The 19,910-nt window shown below is 38.9% G+C and overlaps 1 protein-coding gene and 1 pseudogene across 1 annotated transcript; both read left to right on the forward strand.

Moving 5' to 3' along the window:
* The first annotated feature begins 2,085 nt into the window (after positions 1-2,085).
* On the forward strand, positions 2,086-3,039 carry LOC122065347 (metalloendoproteinase 2-MMP-like). Its single transcript, XM_042629151.1, has one exon. The coding sequence runs from the start codon at positions 2,086-2,088 to the stop codon at positions 3,037-3,039; it is 954 nt and encodes a 317-aa protein (XP_042485085.1).
* Positions 3,040-9,044: 6,005 nt separating this feature from the next.
* The window catches only part of LOC122065357, a 38,970-nt pseudogene continuing 28,104 nt past the window's right edge, over positions 9,045-19,910 (forward strand).

A 19,910-nucleotide genomic window follows, 5' to 3' on the forward strand; every position in this document is an offset into this window, starting at 1 on the left:
ATTGAAGATCCCTTCCGCCACCGCCGCCTCAGCTCCATATCCGCTGCGTGAGTCACTGAGTTGGAGAAGAAAGTCGGAGTAGTCGATCGGCGGCTGCAACCCCTTCCGGTGAAGGCGCCAAACCTTCTCCCTCACGTCCTCCTTCTCCACCGCCGCCGCCTCTGCTCCATATCCGCCGTCGACAGATCCGGCTTCATCGATCCAAATACCGGCGATGGAGACTTGGACGGGCTCTTCAATGGACTTACCGGCTGTGAAATCGCATCGATCCACAATGGTTTCATGCCTCTTATGGTTGTAAGTACTGACTCAACGAACTCCCCCTCTGAAACTCTCTTAACTCCCGCCGAATCTGGGCTGAAACCCTCTTTGGCCAACAAACTCCCCCTCTGAAACTCTCTTAACTCCCGATCTCCTTTCTCTAAAAAGCTCTCTTTAACCTATGAAAATCTCCCTCTAAAACCCTATTCCTCATTTAAAGAACCCACAACTACTGGCCGCCATGACCAAAGCCATCGCCGAGGTCGCCCAGATTTGATCGTAGGGATAGTCGGCCTTGAGGTTCACAGAGAGAGAGAGAGAGAGAGATCTTGCCTTCATTGCCGTTGTTTTCCACGTCACTGTTTTTCATAGGCGTATTGAAAACAAAATCTAGCACTAATCCGAATGTAAATATATCAAAATATTTTGAGTTTAGAAAGCGACCGAACAAATCTGTAATATGTTGTGAAATATATTGGGACATCATATAGGAAAGCCGTCGCCGAGGTCGCCCAGATTCGATCGTAGGGATAGTCGGCCTTGAGGTTCAGAGAGAGAGAAAGAGAGAGAGAGAGGTTCCACCGGAGAAGAAGTTGGAACCGCCGATGGTGGCTGTTGTTGCGGACGCCGATGGTAGCTGTTGTTGCAGACACTCGGTGAGAAATAACAAGTAAAATATGATTTATTATTTGTTTTCATTAAAAGGGTAAAAATGTCCTTTCAAATCTTTACTTAACGGAGACTGACGGCAAGGGGTTCGAGTCCAATTTGGTGAAAGAGAGGGGGTGTCCCTCTAATATTGGCATTCTTCAGGGGGTGGCGCTGTAAATTACCAAAAAAAAAATAGCACGATTGGAGGGTTGTTTGAATGGTAAAAAAAAATAGCACAATTGGAGGGTTGTTTGAATGGTATTGATTTTGTTCCGCTCTAGTGACCTTTGTTCTGTCTTTGGGGAGGGATAAGAAGTTCATTTCTTTGAGTCCCTCTGCAAAGTCTAGTACAAGAAACATAATAAGATAAAAATGTATGATTACACAATGATTTTTTATGTGTCAATCTTCCTCGTCAAATTAAAAAAAATTTGAAGTTTTTCTTTTCTTTTCTTCTCTTGGCGACCAAATAGAATAACCCTAGAATTGCATCAAAATTGATTCCAGGATGATCCTTACAAACAAGTTCAGCCCAATTGATTCCAGGATGATCCTCGCAAATTCAAAGTCGATTCAAATTGGACTCGCATCAAAATTGCATGAAAACCAATCCCATCTGATTCCTAATTTTTAACTTTGGTTTTAATTAGAGAGAGAGAGAGAGAGAGCCTTTACTCATGCACAAGGATAATCTAATTGAAAGGAAATATTCTGATCAAATGGGTCCCTGTGAGGATTTGTGTGATGGAGGAACTTACTTTTTCTCATTAGTCAAATCTAAATGGTACTAAATTAAAAGGAAAGTAATTAATATAAAAAAAAATTAAAATTTTTAATGTTACAGACTGCCATTTCATATTATTTCTTTATTTAATTTTTTTTGGGTTAATCATTTCATATTAATTGAATGATCAGAAAGTAATCATTTCATATTAATTTGACAACTTGGTGCTTGGCTAAATGACACGTTCACTAATTCACAGTCTCAATTTGGGAAGGACCACTCCAAATGTACATAACACGTTATATTGAATTAATCCTAGTTGATGCTCCTTCCAACGGGCAATATGACCTTAGGATGCTTATAAATACTTGTGGGAGAATGCAACCCACCACAACACCAACAAGAGCTAGCTCCATTGTCACCTTGCAATATATAGCAACCTTAGAAAGATGAAATTTTCTCTCCTTTTTTGCTCCTCTATCCTCCTCCTCTCTCTCTTCATTTTGCCTCAGATAGTTCTATCCAGACCAGTTAAGCAACCTTTCAAGTCCTTCCTACAACATCTGGAGGGATGCCACAAGGGGCAGACAGTGAAAGGCCTTTATCAGCTCAAACAATATCTGCAGAAATTTGGTTACCTGAGTTATCCTCAATCAAACAAAAGCCTTGCTGCCCATGCCAACGATGACGAGTTCGATGACCTATTGGAGGCTGCACTAAAGACCTACCAACTCAATTACAATCTGAAGGTCACAGGGGCCATAGATTTGCAGACTGTGAAGCAACTGATGGTGCCAAGATGTGGTGTCTCAGATATCATCAATGGAACAAGTTCAATGAGATCAGGGAAGAGGGGACACCATCATGGCTCCAACACTCTCCACACAATCTCCCATTATTCATTTTTCACTAACATGCCTAAATGGCCAGCTTCCAAGAGCCATCTCAAATACTATTTCCATTCTAGTGCCCAAATAAGTGCAGTTCAGGACTTGCAGTCTGTGTGCTCAAAAGCTTTATCAAGATGGGCACAGGTAAGCCATTTCACATTTGAAGAAGTAGCAGAAGGTACAAGTGATGCTGATATAGTTATTGGATTCCATCGCGGAGACCATGGAGATGGCTACCCATTTGATGGACAAGGGTCGACCCTAGCGCATGCTTTTTCACCAACTGATGGAAGGTTTCATTATGATGCTGATGAGAATTGGAGTACAAATCCAAGCCAAAATATGATGGACTTAGAATCAGTTGCTGTGCATGAAATTGGACACCTTCCAGGCCTTGGCCACTCCTCAGTTCAAGATGCCATCATGTACGCTTACATATCATCTGGGGTTGAAAAGAGAGATCTCCATAGTGACGATATTGCAGGAATACAGTACTTGTACGGTTCCTCCTAATAAAAAATACGTACAAAAATAGGATAAGACCTGAGAATGCTAAATAAGAGAAAGATCGTATCTTTTTCCTCCTATGTAAGGAGATCTGTTGAATTGTGTTTGCTTTTGTTTGAAGTTGTTTTTTTTTTTTTCGAAATTTTGTTCGAAGTTGTCATTATAAGCTTCGAAGATATATATGTTCTACGTTTTCTTCTATTCTATATTTCTTATGGTTGTTCCTTTGTTTTTTTTTTATAAATAAAATAATTCATTACTAAGGAAAGAAGAATATATAAGGGGAGAAAGGGGGAGGAAAGGCTTAAGTCGACAAGGAGAAGCCAATCTAGGGGAAAAACATCAAAACAAGTAACTAAATCAATACATCAGGGCCAAAGGGAAACATCAAAATTGAGGGAGGGAGGGAGGGAGGGGGGGAGGGGGGGCAGAGAGAACATCAAGATTGGGAGATGCGATTGACCCACAAGTTCCAAGAAGCAATGATATATATTTATATATATATATATATATATATATCTATTTCTAAGGGAATTAGAGACAAGGCGAGCATGTAGGGATCAGATTTTGGACGTAACATCAAAGTAGATTGCTTTTCAAATCTTGTCCGGAGATTGAGAGTTGAAAGACCATCTACGGATGTTTTGTTCCATCCAGAGATGATTTATGGTTGCACAAAAAGCCAGCTTACCTAGGGTGTCACAGATGGAAGAGTCAGCAGAGGTCATGTCAATCCAGGTCATTCCCTACCAAAAGGGAGAATGGTTGTTCTTTGTTTGATTGAAAAAGGGGATGTTGCAAATTGTAGGAGGTTTGCAAGATATATATATATATATATATATATATTCTCTTAGGCTCCGTTTGTTTAGTGGGGACCTTGAGGTGGGATAGCTGTGGGAGTGGGAACCACCTGGTGATGGTGTAAGAAACAAGAATAGACAGGCGGAGGTGAAGTGGAACTTTTCTTTACCATTCCAATCGAACGTTTGGTTGTTCTGTGAGGAAGACATATGGGTGTAAGACAGAAGACGAGGAAAATCAGCTGCAAACGGAGCCATCATCCCCCAATCTTGTTGGAGCCATCATCAGCTGCATTCCATCCCTCTATCCCAACTTCATATATCCAATCCAAGGAAAACAGATTGTGTGGGTTTAAAAAATAAGGCCGCTTAGCCCTAAATGAAGTCAAGACATATTTTTATTCCCAATTTGTTTTTTCCAAAATTGTTATTTGGGGCTATTTGAGCTTTCAAGATTTTGAAGGGGCAATAGCTATAAATGTTGGTGTTCTTCTAGTTTGAGAATTGTTGAAAAGCGTTTGCTTAATTTTACCCTAAAATATCATTTGTATTAAAAATTAAATAATAATTAAAATGAAACAAATTACAAGCTGGAAAAACCAGAAACATCAACACCAAATGGAAGACCTCGCCCCACTTTCAGGATTGCTATCAGTAGGAGGAAGCCAACTAACACAACAAATCCCAAAAAATAAAAATAAAAAATATGTTAATCGATATAAAGGCCCATATTGATAATCTATGTGTAGCTCCTCAAGCATATAAGAAGGCCAACCAATTACAGTAGTAGACAAGCATCTTCTAGCCGTTTCTATTGCCAACCAATTAGTAATCAGATTGGCTTCTCGGAAGCAATGTGTAAATTTTCACTCAATCAAGCTAAGAAATGGTTGGAGAAAGTTTCAATTCTGACTTACAAACTAAGGAATTAACTTGCAATTTACAGCTATTGCGATTGCCACTTAATCACATTCAATCCACAAATGCAAACGTCTAGTGCCACCAACATCCCAGCTAGAAAGAAGTTCCTCAAATTCAGCTTCAATGTTTTATTTATACCAAGAAATAAATTAGAGGAAAATATCACATTTGTTTGATTGAAAAATGGGCCATTGTTGTTTGCTGTTGTTTTTGGAAATAAATTTAAGATTCAAAGCATCTCCTATCAAACATGTTTTTATCATATTTAAGTAGTCTCCCACATATTTGGATGCTGAGTGTTACTTCTCATGCATGATTTTAGTTGGTTGAAGGTAGGCAGTCGATTAGCCATCTTTTAGACAAAGGCAGGATGAAGTTTCTTAAGAGCATTGTTTACACCATTTTGAGGTAATAGTCAAGGTTCGAAATCTCATTTCGTCTCGATGGTTTGATTTTGAAACCATCGAAATACCAAGATTTTTGGCGTGTTGAGTTTTTTTTTTTTCTAGCCAAACCACCGAAACACCGAGATTTCGGCGAGTGAGTGTATTTATTTATTTATTATCTCTATTTGCTTGTTTTAATGGTCAAACGACCATATTATGACCTGAAACTTGGTGGAGAGCTTGTTTTAAGGTAAAAAAACATGTTTAGAATTTAAATTTGAAAAAAAAAAAAAAAAGAATGAGAAACATAGTTGTATTTTAGAGTTGTAACATTCTTTGGCAGCAATCGTCGAACTTGGATGGAGATTTTATGAAATATTACTAGAACAAATCAACAAAGTCATAGTATAATAGTAAAACAAGTAAATAATGCATCCATGCCATTATCAAAAATATGCTATTGATTAATTAACTAATATTAGAGTACTAGAGTTCACATAGTAAATTAGTAATATAGTATTTTGCCAAAAAAATAAAAAATTGTAACATAGTATGTAACTCCTAATATCCCAAGTCCTAAACATATTATTTAAGAAAAGGAAAATTATCTTGTACCACTCCTATATTTCAAACCTTGTATGACATACCACCCTAATTTTCTAAAAATATCAACCGCACCCTTAAAACACAACGTGGTTAGTTTAAAACTGAAAAAGACCATTTTGACCCTGTCTTCATCTTCTTACCATTTTGATCCTGTCTTCATCTTCTTTCTCCTTCTACCGATTTAACACGATATCGGAGATCACATTTGTCACAGGCATTTTTGCGAACAACCAACGCGCATAAGAGCTTCTTCGAACCCATCCTTTCTGATCTCTATCGCCCTCCATGTTTCTTACTCGCTGAACAAGCCAAATGGTACGAAGAGATGGTTGTTCAGGGAGAAGGTCTAGGCAACCGCCGAGTCCGAGGAGCTCACCATCGGGGAGCGTAACCTCCTCTCTGTTGCTTACAAGAACGTAACCGGTGCTCACCGTGCTTCTTGACGTATCATATGTTGGACCGAACAGAAAGAGGAGAGCCGTGGTAGCAAGCACGACGTTGTTACGATCCGTGACTATAGATCTAAGATAGTCTGAGATTCCTACCATCGCCAGCCTTCGATCTCGAACCAGAACTTTTCGAGCAGAATTCCGACAGCCCAAGAGAGGACTGGCCGGAAAACTGAACGTTAGAGGTGCTCGAGACTCAAAGAGTTTAGAGACAGTGGAATGGTCACCGTTGTTCGAAATCCTTCTTGGATTTATTTGCTATGGTCGATTTAGGTTATGAAAGCAAGTTCCCTAATCCTGCAACTGGGTCAAAAATTCACATGTTTGAGTTGAAGGTAGGGACTTGATCTTAAGCGCTAATTTCCAGATTACTTCTGTACCTGATAATTCCAAATCAATTAGATGTTCCAAATATTTTGATTTCAGAAGTCAAAGAGCCAAACTACAAATAAATCGAACTCTATCAAGCGATTCATTGATTTATTTACAAATAGATTGAGGAAAACAATGGTCAACTTAACCCAATAGGAGGTGATGATAAAACCTGAAAATCGCAGAAAGCTTGCAGCTAAGTATGTTTGCTATGTTTGCCATCCTATTGGATTAGCACCATAGGTGCATTCTATTACCTCAGTCAAGACGTTGAAGCTAAGGAAGCAGATTGCAGCTGCAAGCTTCTCCTGAAGTTTTGTAATCCGTGCCTTGAAAGATTTGGATAAAAAAAAAATAGATGTTCCGTTTCAGAAAAAAAAAAACAAAAAAACCAATTAAACGTTCCGACTTGATGAGTTTCTGGTTGTCGATCAATCTTTGGCTTCAGCTCCACCAGGTCACCATTAATTAACACTGTTAGTGAGGGATCCTAAACCTGCAACTCAATATTGTGGGGAGAAACCCTAAACCTGCCAAATCAATATTTTGGGGGTTTTACCTGAAAGGGTAAAATAGTGAGTTTACCGTCCCTCAAGGTAAATTTACCATTTAGAAAATAACAATTATGCCACATCATCACTTAACGGTTTTGCTCTAACAGAATGAATTTAAGAGTCATTTTTTTTTTGTAAAACAAGGTATGTACTTGATATTATAAGAAAATTAGGGTGGTATATTATACAATGTTTAAAAAATAGGGGTGGTACAAGATAATTTAAGAAAATGATCTTGTATCATCCCTGTTTTTAAAATCTATCTAAAATGGCAAATGTACCCCTAAAGTTTAACACCGTTAGTTTATAAATGAAATTTACCTTTTTGACCCTAAAACAAACTATGAATAAAAAAAGCTTGTTCTCATTTTGAACCCTAGAAAGAGGACGTTTGCAGCACCTCTTCTTCTCAAACAGGCAACGATTGTATAGCGATTAGGGTTGGCGCTTGCAGTAGCCAGCCATTGATAGCCTGTCGAAGGAAGATGAATCATTGGTGGTGAGGAACGTAGGAGTTGCACCAACATTGCGGGTGATCATCGAAGATCGCTACCTCAATTGAAATAGAAGTACATAACTAAGAAGGGTTTTGTTTCAAACACTTTGGATCGTTGCCGTTGTCGTGAAGGAGTGCTTAGGAATGTTTCTAGCAAACCAGATAGAGTTACACCAATCCACTTTTCCTAAATGTCTCCTAATGATGTCCAAGAAAATTTGGTAGAAAAAACTCCATCTAAGGTACCCTTTGAAATAATTAAATCATCCATATTCTTCTACAAAATAGGGACATTTGCAATATCTTCCCACATGGAAATCAGATCAAAAGATCTTGGAGGCTCAAGGTGCCATTTTTCATCTCTAATATATATCACCTACCAAAGCAAGGCGATTGAAAAACCTAAAATACATGGAATTTACTCCATCTTGCATGATAGGGCACTGAAAAGACTACACTTGTATCAAATAACCCCATAACCATTTGGCATTTCTTTCATTCCGAGAAGATTACAAATATAACTTCTGGAATTGGTAGGTGTATATGTATACTTAAAAATTTTGCTTTTCTCAAAATTAACTTTTTGTTACATTCTATTTCATGGTTACTATTTTTTTTTTTTTTCTGCATTTGCAATTGGAATGTAGATTTCTCGACTGTTTGCTTGAAGAAATGGGTAATGTATGTAAAGAATGAGTTGGAATCTGAACATAGTCCCTAGGTAGATGCCAGCATGCATCGATATGCATTTCATTTTCTTGTCATAAACAAAACAAAAATCATTGACAGTTCTCCAGCTATGTTCTATTCAAAGGCTGGAAAGAATGGTTATCTTTGTATAGAAAAGATTGGGGGCATTTTGCTGCTACAATGCCTGTGCTTTTCTTCTCTCTTCCCCCTTTAACCTCAAAAAATATATTTTTGGATAATTATTGTCGGGGGCAAGTTCCATTTGTTAAACATTTTTCTATGGTAACAATTAAAATATGGTTAAGCAAAGAAATGCTTATGAAGAACATGATTTTATTTATATCTTAATTATCCAATACAAGGAGTGGCATTTCCTCGAGTACCCTAAAAAACAAAAATAAAGGAGTGAAATTTGTGCCACATAGGTGATCATGATTTATATATTATGATACATTGTGTCAGATAAGGTTCCAACCCTAAATAGATTTTGAAATCTTGATTAATTTTTTCATTATTATAGGAAACTCGATCAACAAGATGATGAGAGATATGTTCGCCCAGTAGGAGTTCTTATATTATGGGAAGAGAGAGAATGCCATTGTTAACCCCATGACTCATTAGGTGAAAGGGCATGAGATGGGATTTACACTGATTTCATGGGGATCTAGATAATAGCATAATTTTAAATAAATTGAGGGAGGATCCCTATCAAAAATTACATGGCTCCTACAGCTTAACAGAACAAAACTGGACACAGCCCATGAGAGGAAATGGAAGAAAGTTAAGAAACCCCTCAACTTTTGCTTTTAAATGCACCTCACTTTCCACCGACCGTTTGCAGAAAAAAGCCTCTCTAGTCTCTAAAATTTACACTACACATTCTCTCTCTTTCCCTTTCCCTCTCTAACAGCTTTATTTTTCTGGAAACTGAGGTTCTTTTTCCTCCTATTTGTTTCTACTTTTTTGGGGGCAACTTTGAGTTTGATTCGAGGTCTACAACATGATCTCTTGATGAAATGGCTGTACTGTTAATGGATTTTAACAACATCACCAGCAGCATCAGTAACAACAGCAATACCAACAACGAAGCCAAGCCTATTTTCCATGATTTTCTCAGCATTAGCTGTGCTTCTGAATCGCCTCTGCTTGTAGCGCCAAGGAATCCTGCTTTTGTTGAAGATACACGTCCATCGGAACCATCTGCCTCGGCTTCGGCCTCTGCCGGAGTTTCTTCTGGTGCTCATGACCCTGTTTCTGCAGCTAATTCTGATCTGGGTTCTGGTGAGTGAGTCCTCTTCTCTCCGTTTTTCTTGTAAATAACTTTTCTGCTCTTCTTTCTCTCTCTCACTACAAGGGTTTGCATCAGTTGGTATCGCTCTTCGCTTTTGAGAGTCCTTTGTTCGTCTGCCTAGATGCTTTTGATTATGTTTTGGTGAGTCGCAAGGCCTTTGGGGTTTTATTTTTCTCTCCACTTCCTACAGTTGGGCCCAAGGAAACTGATGAAGTTGAAAGTTTTGTTTCTGGGTTTCTTCCGCTTCTCCTTGGAATGGGTTTTCATTGTTTTTTTGCTTTTGAAGCAGAAAATTTGATGCAATCTGTAGTTTTGTTCATAAATGTCTTATACTGGTAGGATCGCGGGTAATTTGTTTGGCTTGTTTGAGGGTTCTCTCTGTAATTTCCAGCCGATGGCAGGGATTTGATGGACCATGTTGAAGTCTGATGCTTTTCTCATAACATCCTTGGTAGAAAGGCAGGTGAGGAACCAGTTTGAAGGTGTTTCGTTTCATGTCTCGAGGAGTGATTTCTCTGGACCTTAGATAAGCAATAGGTTCCCTGGAAGAAAGAGGCGCAATTTGGACTCCACATTCATTGGGTCAGCAAGAGATAGGATGCCTCAAATAGGGCCTGGATCCCTTGAAAACTTCCACCTGATGAAGGTATGCAGATTATCTTCGCACGTTTTATTCCCTTTTCTCTTATTTATGTCCAGAATAACTGCATTTATGTGATCCTTGTCTCCTTGACATTCTATCATGTTCATTGCCACATTTAAATTCAGATACTCCGAAATGGTGCTGGGGGCGAAAAGCCAGGATGGTCCCAGTGCGAGGAACTTTTCTCTGGTATGCAACCACTGAGGCCGACATCTTCCTTCATATTACAGCCTCCCATTGGCAGTACACCTGATTCTGTGATTTCCAAGGGGGAGTGTGCTATGGCCATGAATGCAGGTTCCATGGCACAACAACCTCTTCTAAACCAAATCACACCCTTCACAGAGGTCTCCTCAACGAAATACAGGGAGACCAATACTGGCCCTGCTCTAATCTCTCAACCAGCTGCTGATGAGGCTCTAGAACGGGCATTACAGGTTCTGGAATTGTGAGTCTCTTTGATGCCAGTGGTGGACCTTCCGAAAGAAACTTTTCTGGGGTTCTGCCAATTAGTAGCAGACCCAATCTGGGCTTCACATTGGAGATCCTGAATCTTCTAATCCAATGAGGTAGACATTACATGGCAGCTTATGTCCCTTTCATTTCCCATCTACAAACTATTTTGCTTAGAATCTAAAAAACAATTGATGCCATGTTTTATTTCTTTGTGTTGTGGTACAGTCGACATGGATTAACATCTGCTAGTCGCCAGATGACTATATTTTATGCTGGCCAAGCTCATGTTTTTGATGATGTCCACCCTAAGAAGGTAAGTGTTTTGTTTGCTGTGAATTGGTGTGGCTGTGTTCCTTCCTATGTCTATTATGCCATTTGCTTCAAGATCAGTATGCACAGAATTGGATTGATTTATGTAAGTGATGTGGCCAACAAAGAGAATGTGCAACTAGTAGCAACTCAACCAAGTTCCACTCCCATCTATTTGTAAATTTTAGTAGAACTTGGATAACTCACTTGATCAAGTAATCGTACCCCAGAAAACAAAGATGTCTTCACACCAACTTTGAGACTGATTTCAGTCAATCTGAATAAGGTGCCATGGTTATATGAACAACGAACAAAATGAGCTGGATACTTCTCCACCATCATCCAACTCTGGAACATGTTCCATCCATGAAGACATCCTAGGTGAAACAAGGAATCAGTTTACATAATTTCCTTGTTTTCTTGGTATGAGTTTACAGCTTTAACCTTAATTTGATAAACTTGGGTGATTGCACTGAGTCAAAGTTCAATTCCCATAAACTTTTTTTCCCTCCAAGTTTATTGATGCAGATGTATTGGCCTGGCTGGACAAACGTGACCCTATTTGGAAGCCCTGGCCAAGGAGAACTAGGCCTAAATTTGTCCTTCATTCTAGTAGGGTTAGTTATAATATTACATTTTTTATTGGGGTAATTTGTAATCTGACATTCATTACAATATGGAGTTTGGATTTCAATAGATTTCAGTTGGATTCAAACTCAATTTCTGTTTTAGATTATGATTAGGAGTTTTCTGTCTAACAAATCTATATATGCATGTAATTCATTGATTCAACAGAATGGAATGAAGAAAGATTTTTGAGTTTGTTTCTGTTGCTTGAGTGCTGGTTGGGCAATTGCCTTCTCCCTCCTCTCTCTGCTGGTCAGATCTGACTCCTCTTCTCAGTTTTGACCCGTCCTTTTCTCCTCCTTTTCTGGCCAAGTTTCAGTTTGCATGCTTAATTCATCTCTACTCTATTACATTATAGTATACTCAGAAACTTTGTAGTTATTCCTCAAATAATGTTCTTTCTTAAAATCTTCCCTTCTTTACCAGTTTCTTCATCATTTATTGGCTGTCTACATGACCTGCTCTGTTTTGTGGTTCACTATAACTGATCTATTGCACCAACCAGGATTCATTACAATATTATTTTCTCATTTAAGTATTTTAATTAGACTGATTCTAGTAACTGCTCTGATTGATACTTTTTTAAGAAGTTACAGCCAACTTCTTAAGTTCCTGTTTAATGTCAGCTTCTTCCTTCAAATTTCTGTATCATGAGGTAGAGGCAGGCTCATTCTTCTTTACTTACAAACAATGACAGATTTCCAGTTATTAACCCAAAAGCCCCTATTCTGAATTTTTTTTTTGCATCTATTCAGAGTTGTAATTCCAGGAAAGGACATTTTCCTTAATATTATTTACCTATTAGTCCCAAGCTCTTTTCATTCTTCCAATAGAGCCCTGAAGTGTTCAGAAAATCACAGAATTTCCATTGCTCTTTATTTCAAATTTTATCACTTGGGGTGGGCCCACAGTGACCTAAGGGCTTTGGAACACTATGACACCAATTTGGTATCAGAGCAAATTATAATACAATAGAGGAGATATAAACTAAGAAAACAAGATGAAACTAGACAAGAAAACTGGGGATGTGCCTAGTGTAAAAATAAGAAGATGAACAGAAAGAACATTAAGGAGAATAACATGGTGGATCACTCCGAGGAAGATGACTCAAATCTGACTAGCAGAGGGAGTGAGAGAAGATAGTTGCGCAACTATCACTAACGCAATATTAGTAGAAACATACTCAATTTTTTTTTTCATTTCATTCTGCTGGATCGATGGGCTACATGCATAATTGCATATATAGATTTGTACAACAGGAAAGAACTCCTATTCATAATCTAAAATAGATATAGTAATGTAGAACCAACCCCCAACTAGGAAACTAGGGACTAATTCCATAGTAGGATCATCACTCACTGAATAATGAATCTGAAACCGAAAGAAAATAAAATACAAGAAGATAGAAGAAAGGGGTAAAGAAGAAAAGATATGTTTAACCCCCACTTGAACTGCAGAGTAGGCCTTTTACCAAACCCCAACCTAGCCTCCCACTAGGGTTTCTACATCCCAAAAATCTCTCTCCCACAGTCACAACTTATAGCCGTTGTTTTTTTTTTTTCTATGCTGAATACAGCCTTTGCTTTATTTATAATCCATTACATCCTAAGGCAAATCTTCTAGAAACACTTCAAAATAAAATCCCAATAATAATGGAAACTAATCATGTGCCTTCCAATTACAGAATTACATAAATCCTAAATAAAAACATATTTAATTATCTGTTGTGGGAGTCCTTCACGTATTGGCAACTAGTTTTCAATTTGTATTCACTTAGCTGGTCATGAGGCCACTTGATTTCCTCCCAATCGATCAGCTAACCTCTGGAAATAACAGGCTGTCGATAGTGTCCTCCTACGCCCCCCTGGCCACGAGATCTTTTAAAATCTCCTACAAATGAGCAATCTTGATGACTAAAGCTTCTCTCAATTAGAGCTGGTCAATATCCACTTTATTTGATATAAATCCTCTTTAATTTTGGAAATAAATTGCCAACAAATAAGGGAGATTGATTGCCATCCTTGATCCCCACACAAATCAATTTTAGAGCCCAATTGTAGGCTTGAAATGCATTAAATAGTGTTTGAATCCGACTGAAATCTAATACCTGTAGACAGATAAACTCCCATATAATAATAAATGCCAAATTACAAAAATACCCCAATGAAAAGTGAAATACCCTAACTACCCCTATTAAACTGAAGGCTAAATTTTGGCTTGGTTCTCCTTGGCATGTGCTTCTAAACCGGATCTTGTTTGTCCAGCCAGACTAGTGCATTTGCATCAATTTTCCTTCTCTTGAAAGAACTCAGCTCCATCGAGTCACCATCATAGCATATTCGTCAAAGTATGAGGTAACATCTACTATGTCTGCCCTTCTTGCTATACTTAGATGGTATTTTTTGTACCTTCGTAGAGAATACCAAGAGCATGACCTAATTTTCTAAGGGACTAACTAAGGTACTTGATATTGAAGTGGCCCAAACCATTGATGAGCTCCAACAGTAGCATCGACCTCTTCTCCAGTAGTAGGTCCAAAACCTCTCACGTGAACCGTCTTGAAGAGCTTCTTCCACGGAAGCCGGAAGAATAAGTGATGTAGGAGCGGTCCAATGGATTAACTTGTTCGAGACCTCAGACCAAGAACTGGATCCAAGTTTGCTACACATGGCCCCACTTGAGCAACCAACGTAAGGGTCTAGAGAGAATGCCAAATTGATATTTGGTATCAGAGCAAATTTCCTGTTAACTCCTTTACTTCGATGGTTGTTTACACCACTCTCACCTAAATATTGACTCGGTTACTTCGACAGAATGAAGAAATGTTGAAAGCTCTTCAAGCTAGTCAAGGAGTGCTTAGAGTTGCCCATGTAGAGTTGGTTACCAGTAGGACAGATAGTGAGGCACAAGCTATTACTCTCTAAGATATTAACTAAATGTCCAGGCCATTACAACAAGACTTGCTACCATAGAAACAAATCCTAAACCCAGACGGTCAACAAGGTCAGGATATTAATAACACTGGACATAAGAACATCAAAGACCAAGAACTGATCACATATGTTTGTATTCACCATGTCTTCAATAGTGTGATCACAATCATTGAGCAACGGGTGGAAGAGTCGGTTGACACTAGACGTGACGATCGAGATAAACTTGATGCTCCTATGAAAGTTGCATCTGAAGAATCGATCGATGGTCCGATTTTAGTTGTGAAGCCCTGCCATCAAATTACAATCAAAGTTATATCATTTGTTGAGGACCATTAGGGGATTGTAACCTTTGATCGTGAGAGGTGATGGATTTTTACCCCGTCAAAGTCGTCGATCGTGGATGCTTATCGAGTGGTGCTGATTCTCTCCTTTTATAAAACTCATGGATGAGTTTTTCTAAACATCAGGGGAATTGATGGAGGAGCTCTCTAATGGATTAACCCGTTTGAGAGCCCTGACCAAGAACCAGATCTAAGTTTGCTACACATGGCCCCACCTTGGACAGCTATGCAAGAATGTGGAGATTTCTAAATTCTGGAGTTTATCTTTGACAACTACACATGGGCCCCACTTGAGCAGCCAACGCAAGAGGCTAGAGAGAATACCAAATCGAGATTTTAGCTTTGTTGATTCCTTTTTTTTTGGAAAGTAAACTTACACCTTTTATTTATTATTTCCTAAGTTAGTGGATTAGATTAGGACTCTTTTTATTATCTTCCTAATTTATTGGATTTGATTAGGGATCCCTTTTTAGTAAATTAGAATATGACTCTTATTTTATTGGTTTCCTATTTTGTTGGGTATGACTAGGATATCTTTTTCTTTTAGTTTGTATTAATTTGTAAGGCCCTTGGCCAACGGATGGTTAATGAATTGAAGAAGAATGAATTGAATGAGTTGTGGCAGTGTGGCTGTGTGCTCTTTCTCTCTCTCTCTCTCTCTGCGAGAAGCCCCTGTTTTGCCCTGTGATCTCTCTTTTCCTCGCTCATCTCTTCTCCCCTCTCCTCGCGTGACCCTCATGCCCCTTTTATCTTGCTAGTTGTACCTCTGTTTCTAGGTACTTGTAGCCAAGGTTTACGGTATTGGGTTTCGGTCCCTAGGGAGACCGAAATTTCGGTCAAAACCTGGGAAATTTCGAGGATACTGGGGAATTTTTCCCAGTATGGTGGAAACTTAGGTTTTGACCCCTAAACAATGGTTTTTTTTTGTCTGATTTTTTGTGTAATCCTATTTTCAACATTTCTGACACATTCACATCATTAGTTTCATAGAAAAAAAACACGAAGTCTTACTTATGTGATGAACCAAAGGTTTGATAATCATTACGCTGATTTGTTGACTTAAATTATGAAACTATACTACATAATGACTATATATAGTCTACAATCTACATCAAAACATAAGACATAATCCAAATGATCCAAAAAAAATAAAAATATTACATCACCAACAGTTATCTATCAACACTCAACGGTAGTGACTCAATCACTCAACACTCGGAAGTACTGACTCAATTCCAAGTAGATGTATAGGCGGTTCCATCCCACAAGTTGTGTACCACTGTATATGTTGTAGCCGCTCCTTTGAATGAGGGACATATGCATCCCATGGCATGTTCTGGGCCCAATTGTCTTGGTAGTCTTCCACTGCTCTTCTATAAGACTCATCATCAACATTAGCTAGGTATCCCAACCTAGGTAATGGGTTAGTCACAATCATAGGTTGTGGGTATGGCACAGAAGGTTGGGATGGATACCCAAAGATATTGTCAATAAAAGATGACCCATCACCTGAAGAACCCTCATGTTTGAATGAGGAAGAAGATTCACCATACTGTCTATAACCACTACCATATCCAAATGAATTGATGCTCTTGAAGGATGGTCCACAAGCATATACACCATATTGTCCCGGATACCCATAATGCTATGCAGCTGATCCGGCACTCTCAAAGCCACTATCACCATAATGTATTGGACTAGGGCTCGAGTCAATGAATTCTGGTGCATGCCAATGCCCAGATCCTCCACCCTGTCCCAAACTCATAGATTCCATTCTGGCAGACAAACTAGATATATCCATGCTTTGGCCCATCCCAGCTGCCTCATCATGAGGCCTGAACCTTTTGCGTGGTCCTCTACTATAGCCTCTATGTTGTCGGGAACTATGATGTTCATCTTGAGTGGCATGTTTGAACCCAGTCTCCTCTGTGAATCTGACTGGAGATAGTTGTGGAACCGTGTCACTTTGCATGGAAGCTAATCTATCACTGTCATCTAAGCAATTTGACTGCTAGGCCGACCACCAGGCTCATCTAAAATTGACTCACTTCGATCTCTAACCCACTCATAAAGGGGATCTTCATCATCTAACTCAAATTGGAAGATATCAGCAAGTTCAATTGGGGTAGTATCATTCTCCATGCCAAGGCGTATGTGCTCTTCTTTCAATCTCATATTATAGTGCGCATAGACCAAGTCCGACAACCATGCAATACCCAATCTGTTTTGTCTCTTGGAGTGTATGAGGTTGAAAGTACTCCAATTGCGTTCGCACCTAGTGGCGGAACATGTATGAGATAACACTTTAATTGTTACTTTGGATAAGTTGGGTGAGTCTCTTCCATATTGCATCCACCATTCAGCTGCATAAAACAATAAGAGACTATTAGGTGGGTTTCTATGATGGTACATAGCTGAATATGAAAGAAAAGAATAAAGTCATTGGACCAACCAACAGTAGTGTTATCTCGACCCGCAACAGTCGCTGCGTGGCCAAAACTCCTAGTTCCATCCCTAAAGGCTTTCATCTGTATGTTGGTACTAATGTTAGCAACTTAATGTTTATATCTTAGGTTGATAATTGCATCAATTAATAACTTCAACACTCACCTCCGTGTTGATGATATTCTGTGTGGTTGGGTTTGACTCAATCTTCTCCACCATGGTGTGAACTGCATTTATGAGATCAATTCTCTAGCCAAGCCTATGCTTGTATTGATACTTAGGGTTTAGGTAATAAGCTGAAAATACTTAAGGTGAATATTGGGTATGCTAAAGTATATGTCAGTATTAACGAGTTCAAGTAAGGTGAATAAAGTAAAACTAGCCAGCCTTATGTAGAGGATGCATGAGCTGCCTCTCCCAGCGGTCCTTGATTATGGCAAGGAACTTCTTGTTACCCTTTCGATACACCGCTTCCATCTCCATCTTCATCATTTCAATGGCTGCCCATATGATTGGTAAGGTGGGTTTCTTCTGTGAGTCAACCAACTTCAAGACGCTCACAATCGGATCTAATATCTTCACCACTTTCTTGAGATCCTCTCAGAATTTTTCACTAGAAATAGTGGCCTGGACTGCTTTTCTTCCCCGAGAGTTAGATCCATCCCAATTAAACCACTCCTCAGAAGCAAACATGGATCTCAATCCAGACTTCTTTCTCTCAAGGCTCTTCAAGGTGATATAGTTCATCGTGAACCTTGTCAATCCTAGCTTCACCAAATCCCCACCATATTTTGTCCTTAACAAGTTCAGAGCAAACCCATGGTAGTACACAGATGTGGTGACCTGCCTCGCTTTTTCTACCACACTTTTTACAATCTTCAAACTTCCCATATCTTTTAACATGTGATCTATACAATGGGCTGCACAGGGAGTCCAAAATAAATGGTACCTTCGATTGTTCATTAGCTTTTTCCCAACTTTCTTGAAGTTGCTCCCATTATCAGTGACAATTTGTACCACATTCTTGACCCCAACATCCTTTACCACCTCTTTCAAGAGGTTGTAGATGTATTTTGCATCTTTTCTCTCACTGGATGCATCAACTGACTTTAGGAAGATTGTCCTTCCATCACAATTCACCATGAAATTGATGATGGACCGTCTAGTGGGTCCAGTCCATCCATCACACATCACGATCACCCCATAATACTCTCACATTGGCTTCAGATCTTCAATGTAACAGATCTTCAATGCAATCTATCAACTCTTTCTTCTGCTTTGGCAAACATACATTGTACATCTCATAAGTTGTTGGCCCCTTCACACCTGGACCAGCCCTACCAATCTCATCTAGCATGTTTTGGTAATATGACCCTGTGGTCACATTGGCTGGAATGCTATGATAGAAAGCCCACTTGGTGAAAGCCATCCCTGCTGCCTCCTTAACATTGGTCCACATTTGCTTCAATTTTAACTATCTCGAGTCCTGCCTTCAATACAGTGCAGGATCAGATTAGAGAACCTCGACATTACGGTTACGAGGTGGTGGTGGGGGTGGGGCTGGGTCCCTCACATTTTGGGACCTCAATGGAACATCTGGTTCTTTATGTCTCAACCTCCTCCTCCTCTGTGGCTTAGGGTCTTCTTCAACCGCTTGAGATGAACCAGCTCCCCTAGCCCTCTGTACCCGTCTTTCCAAATCAATATCAAGCTGGGCTCTGCTTGCTACAAAAGTCCTCAATTGTTCAGCCTCTTGTGCCGTTTGTGCATAATCCAAGTCAGGTTCCTCACTTTCATAATCTTGCTCCCCCAATCTAGCAACGACTCAAGACAAGCATCATGGTATTCGTCCCTAACTGCCCTCTTCTCCTTCCTCTTCTGCACCCCTGCTTTTAAATGCTTCAACATGCTCCTCTTGATCTCATTGGATACATTAGGGGCAGCCCAACACATTCCTGTCCCCACCAGCAAGATGCCACTTTAATCTTGTGGCCCCAGCAGACATGATTTTTTTCTGGCAATAATTAAATTGTGACTTTCTCTTATCAGCTGATAGAGGTCTCCCATGCAGCCGTGCAATGTCCCCACCTCTATGTCTATCAGCCATTTATGCAACACTTGAAATCTTGCTACAAACATTGTTCCAACAAAAAGAGACCAATTATAAACATATATGCATCCATATTGACTCATAAAAACAATTAAAGATAATTGTAAATTCATAACAAAGCACTATATTTTTCGTATTTAAAACTTATTTATTTAATTAATAAATAATAACTAATTAAGAAACATCACATTAGTGCACAAACATGATTGTAAATGCATTTGTAATACATTCAATAAATTTCTTGAATTTTCAAACCATAATAAACGATTTGTCGTAATTATTTACATTTTTTAAATAATTTTAGAATATATTTAATGAATTTTCAAAAAAAAGAAAAAAAAAAGGGAAAAAAACGAAAGAAAGAAACCATCAACTTGTAAATCGGCTTATGGTGTTCAACTTAATACAAAGACCAACTATTAACCCTTTTTTTTTTTTTCAAAAAAAT

Source organism: Macadamia integrifolia, chromosome 2 (genome assembly GCF_013358625.1).
Source record: "Macadamia integrifolia cultivar HAES 741 chromosome 2, SCU_Mint_v3, whole genome shotgun sequence".
NCBI lineage: Eukaryota > Viridiplantae > Streptophyta > Magnoliopsida > Proteales > Proteaceae > Macadamia > Macadamia integrifolia.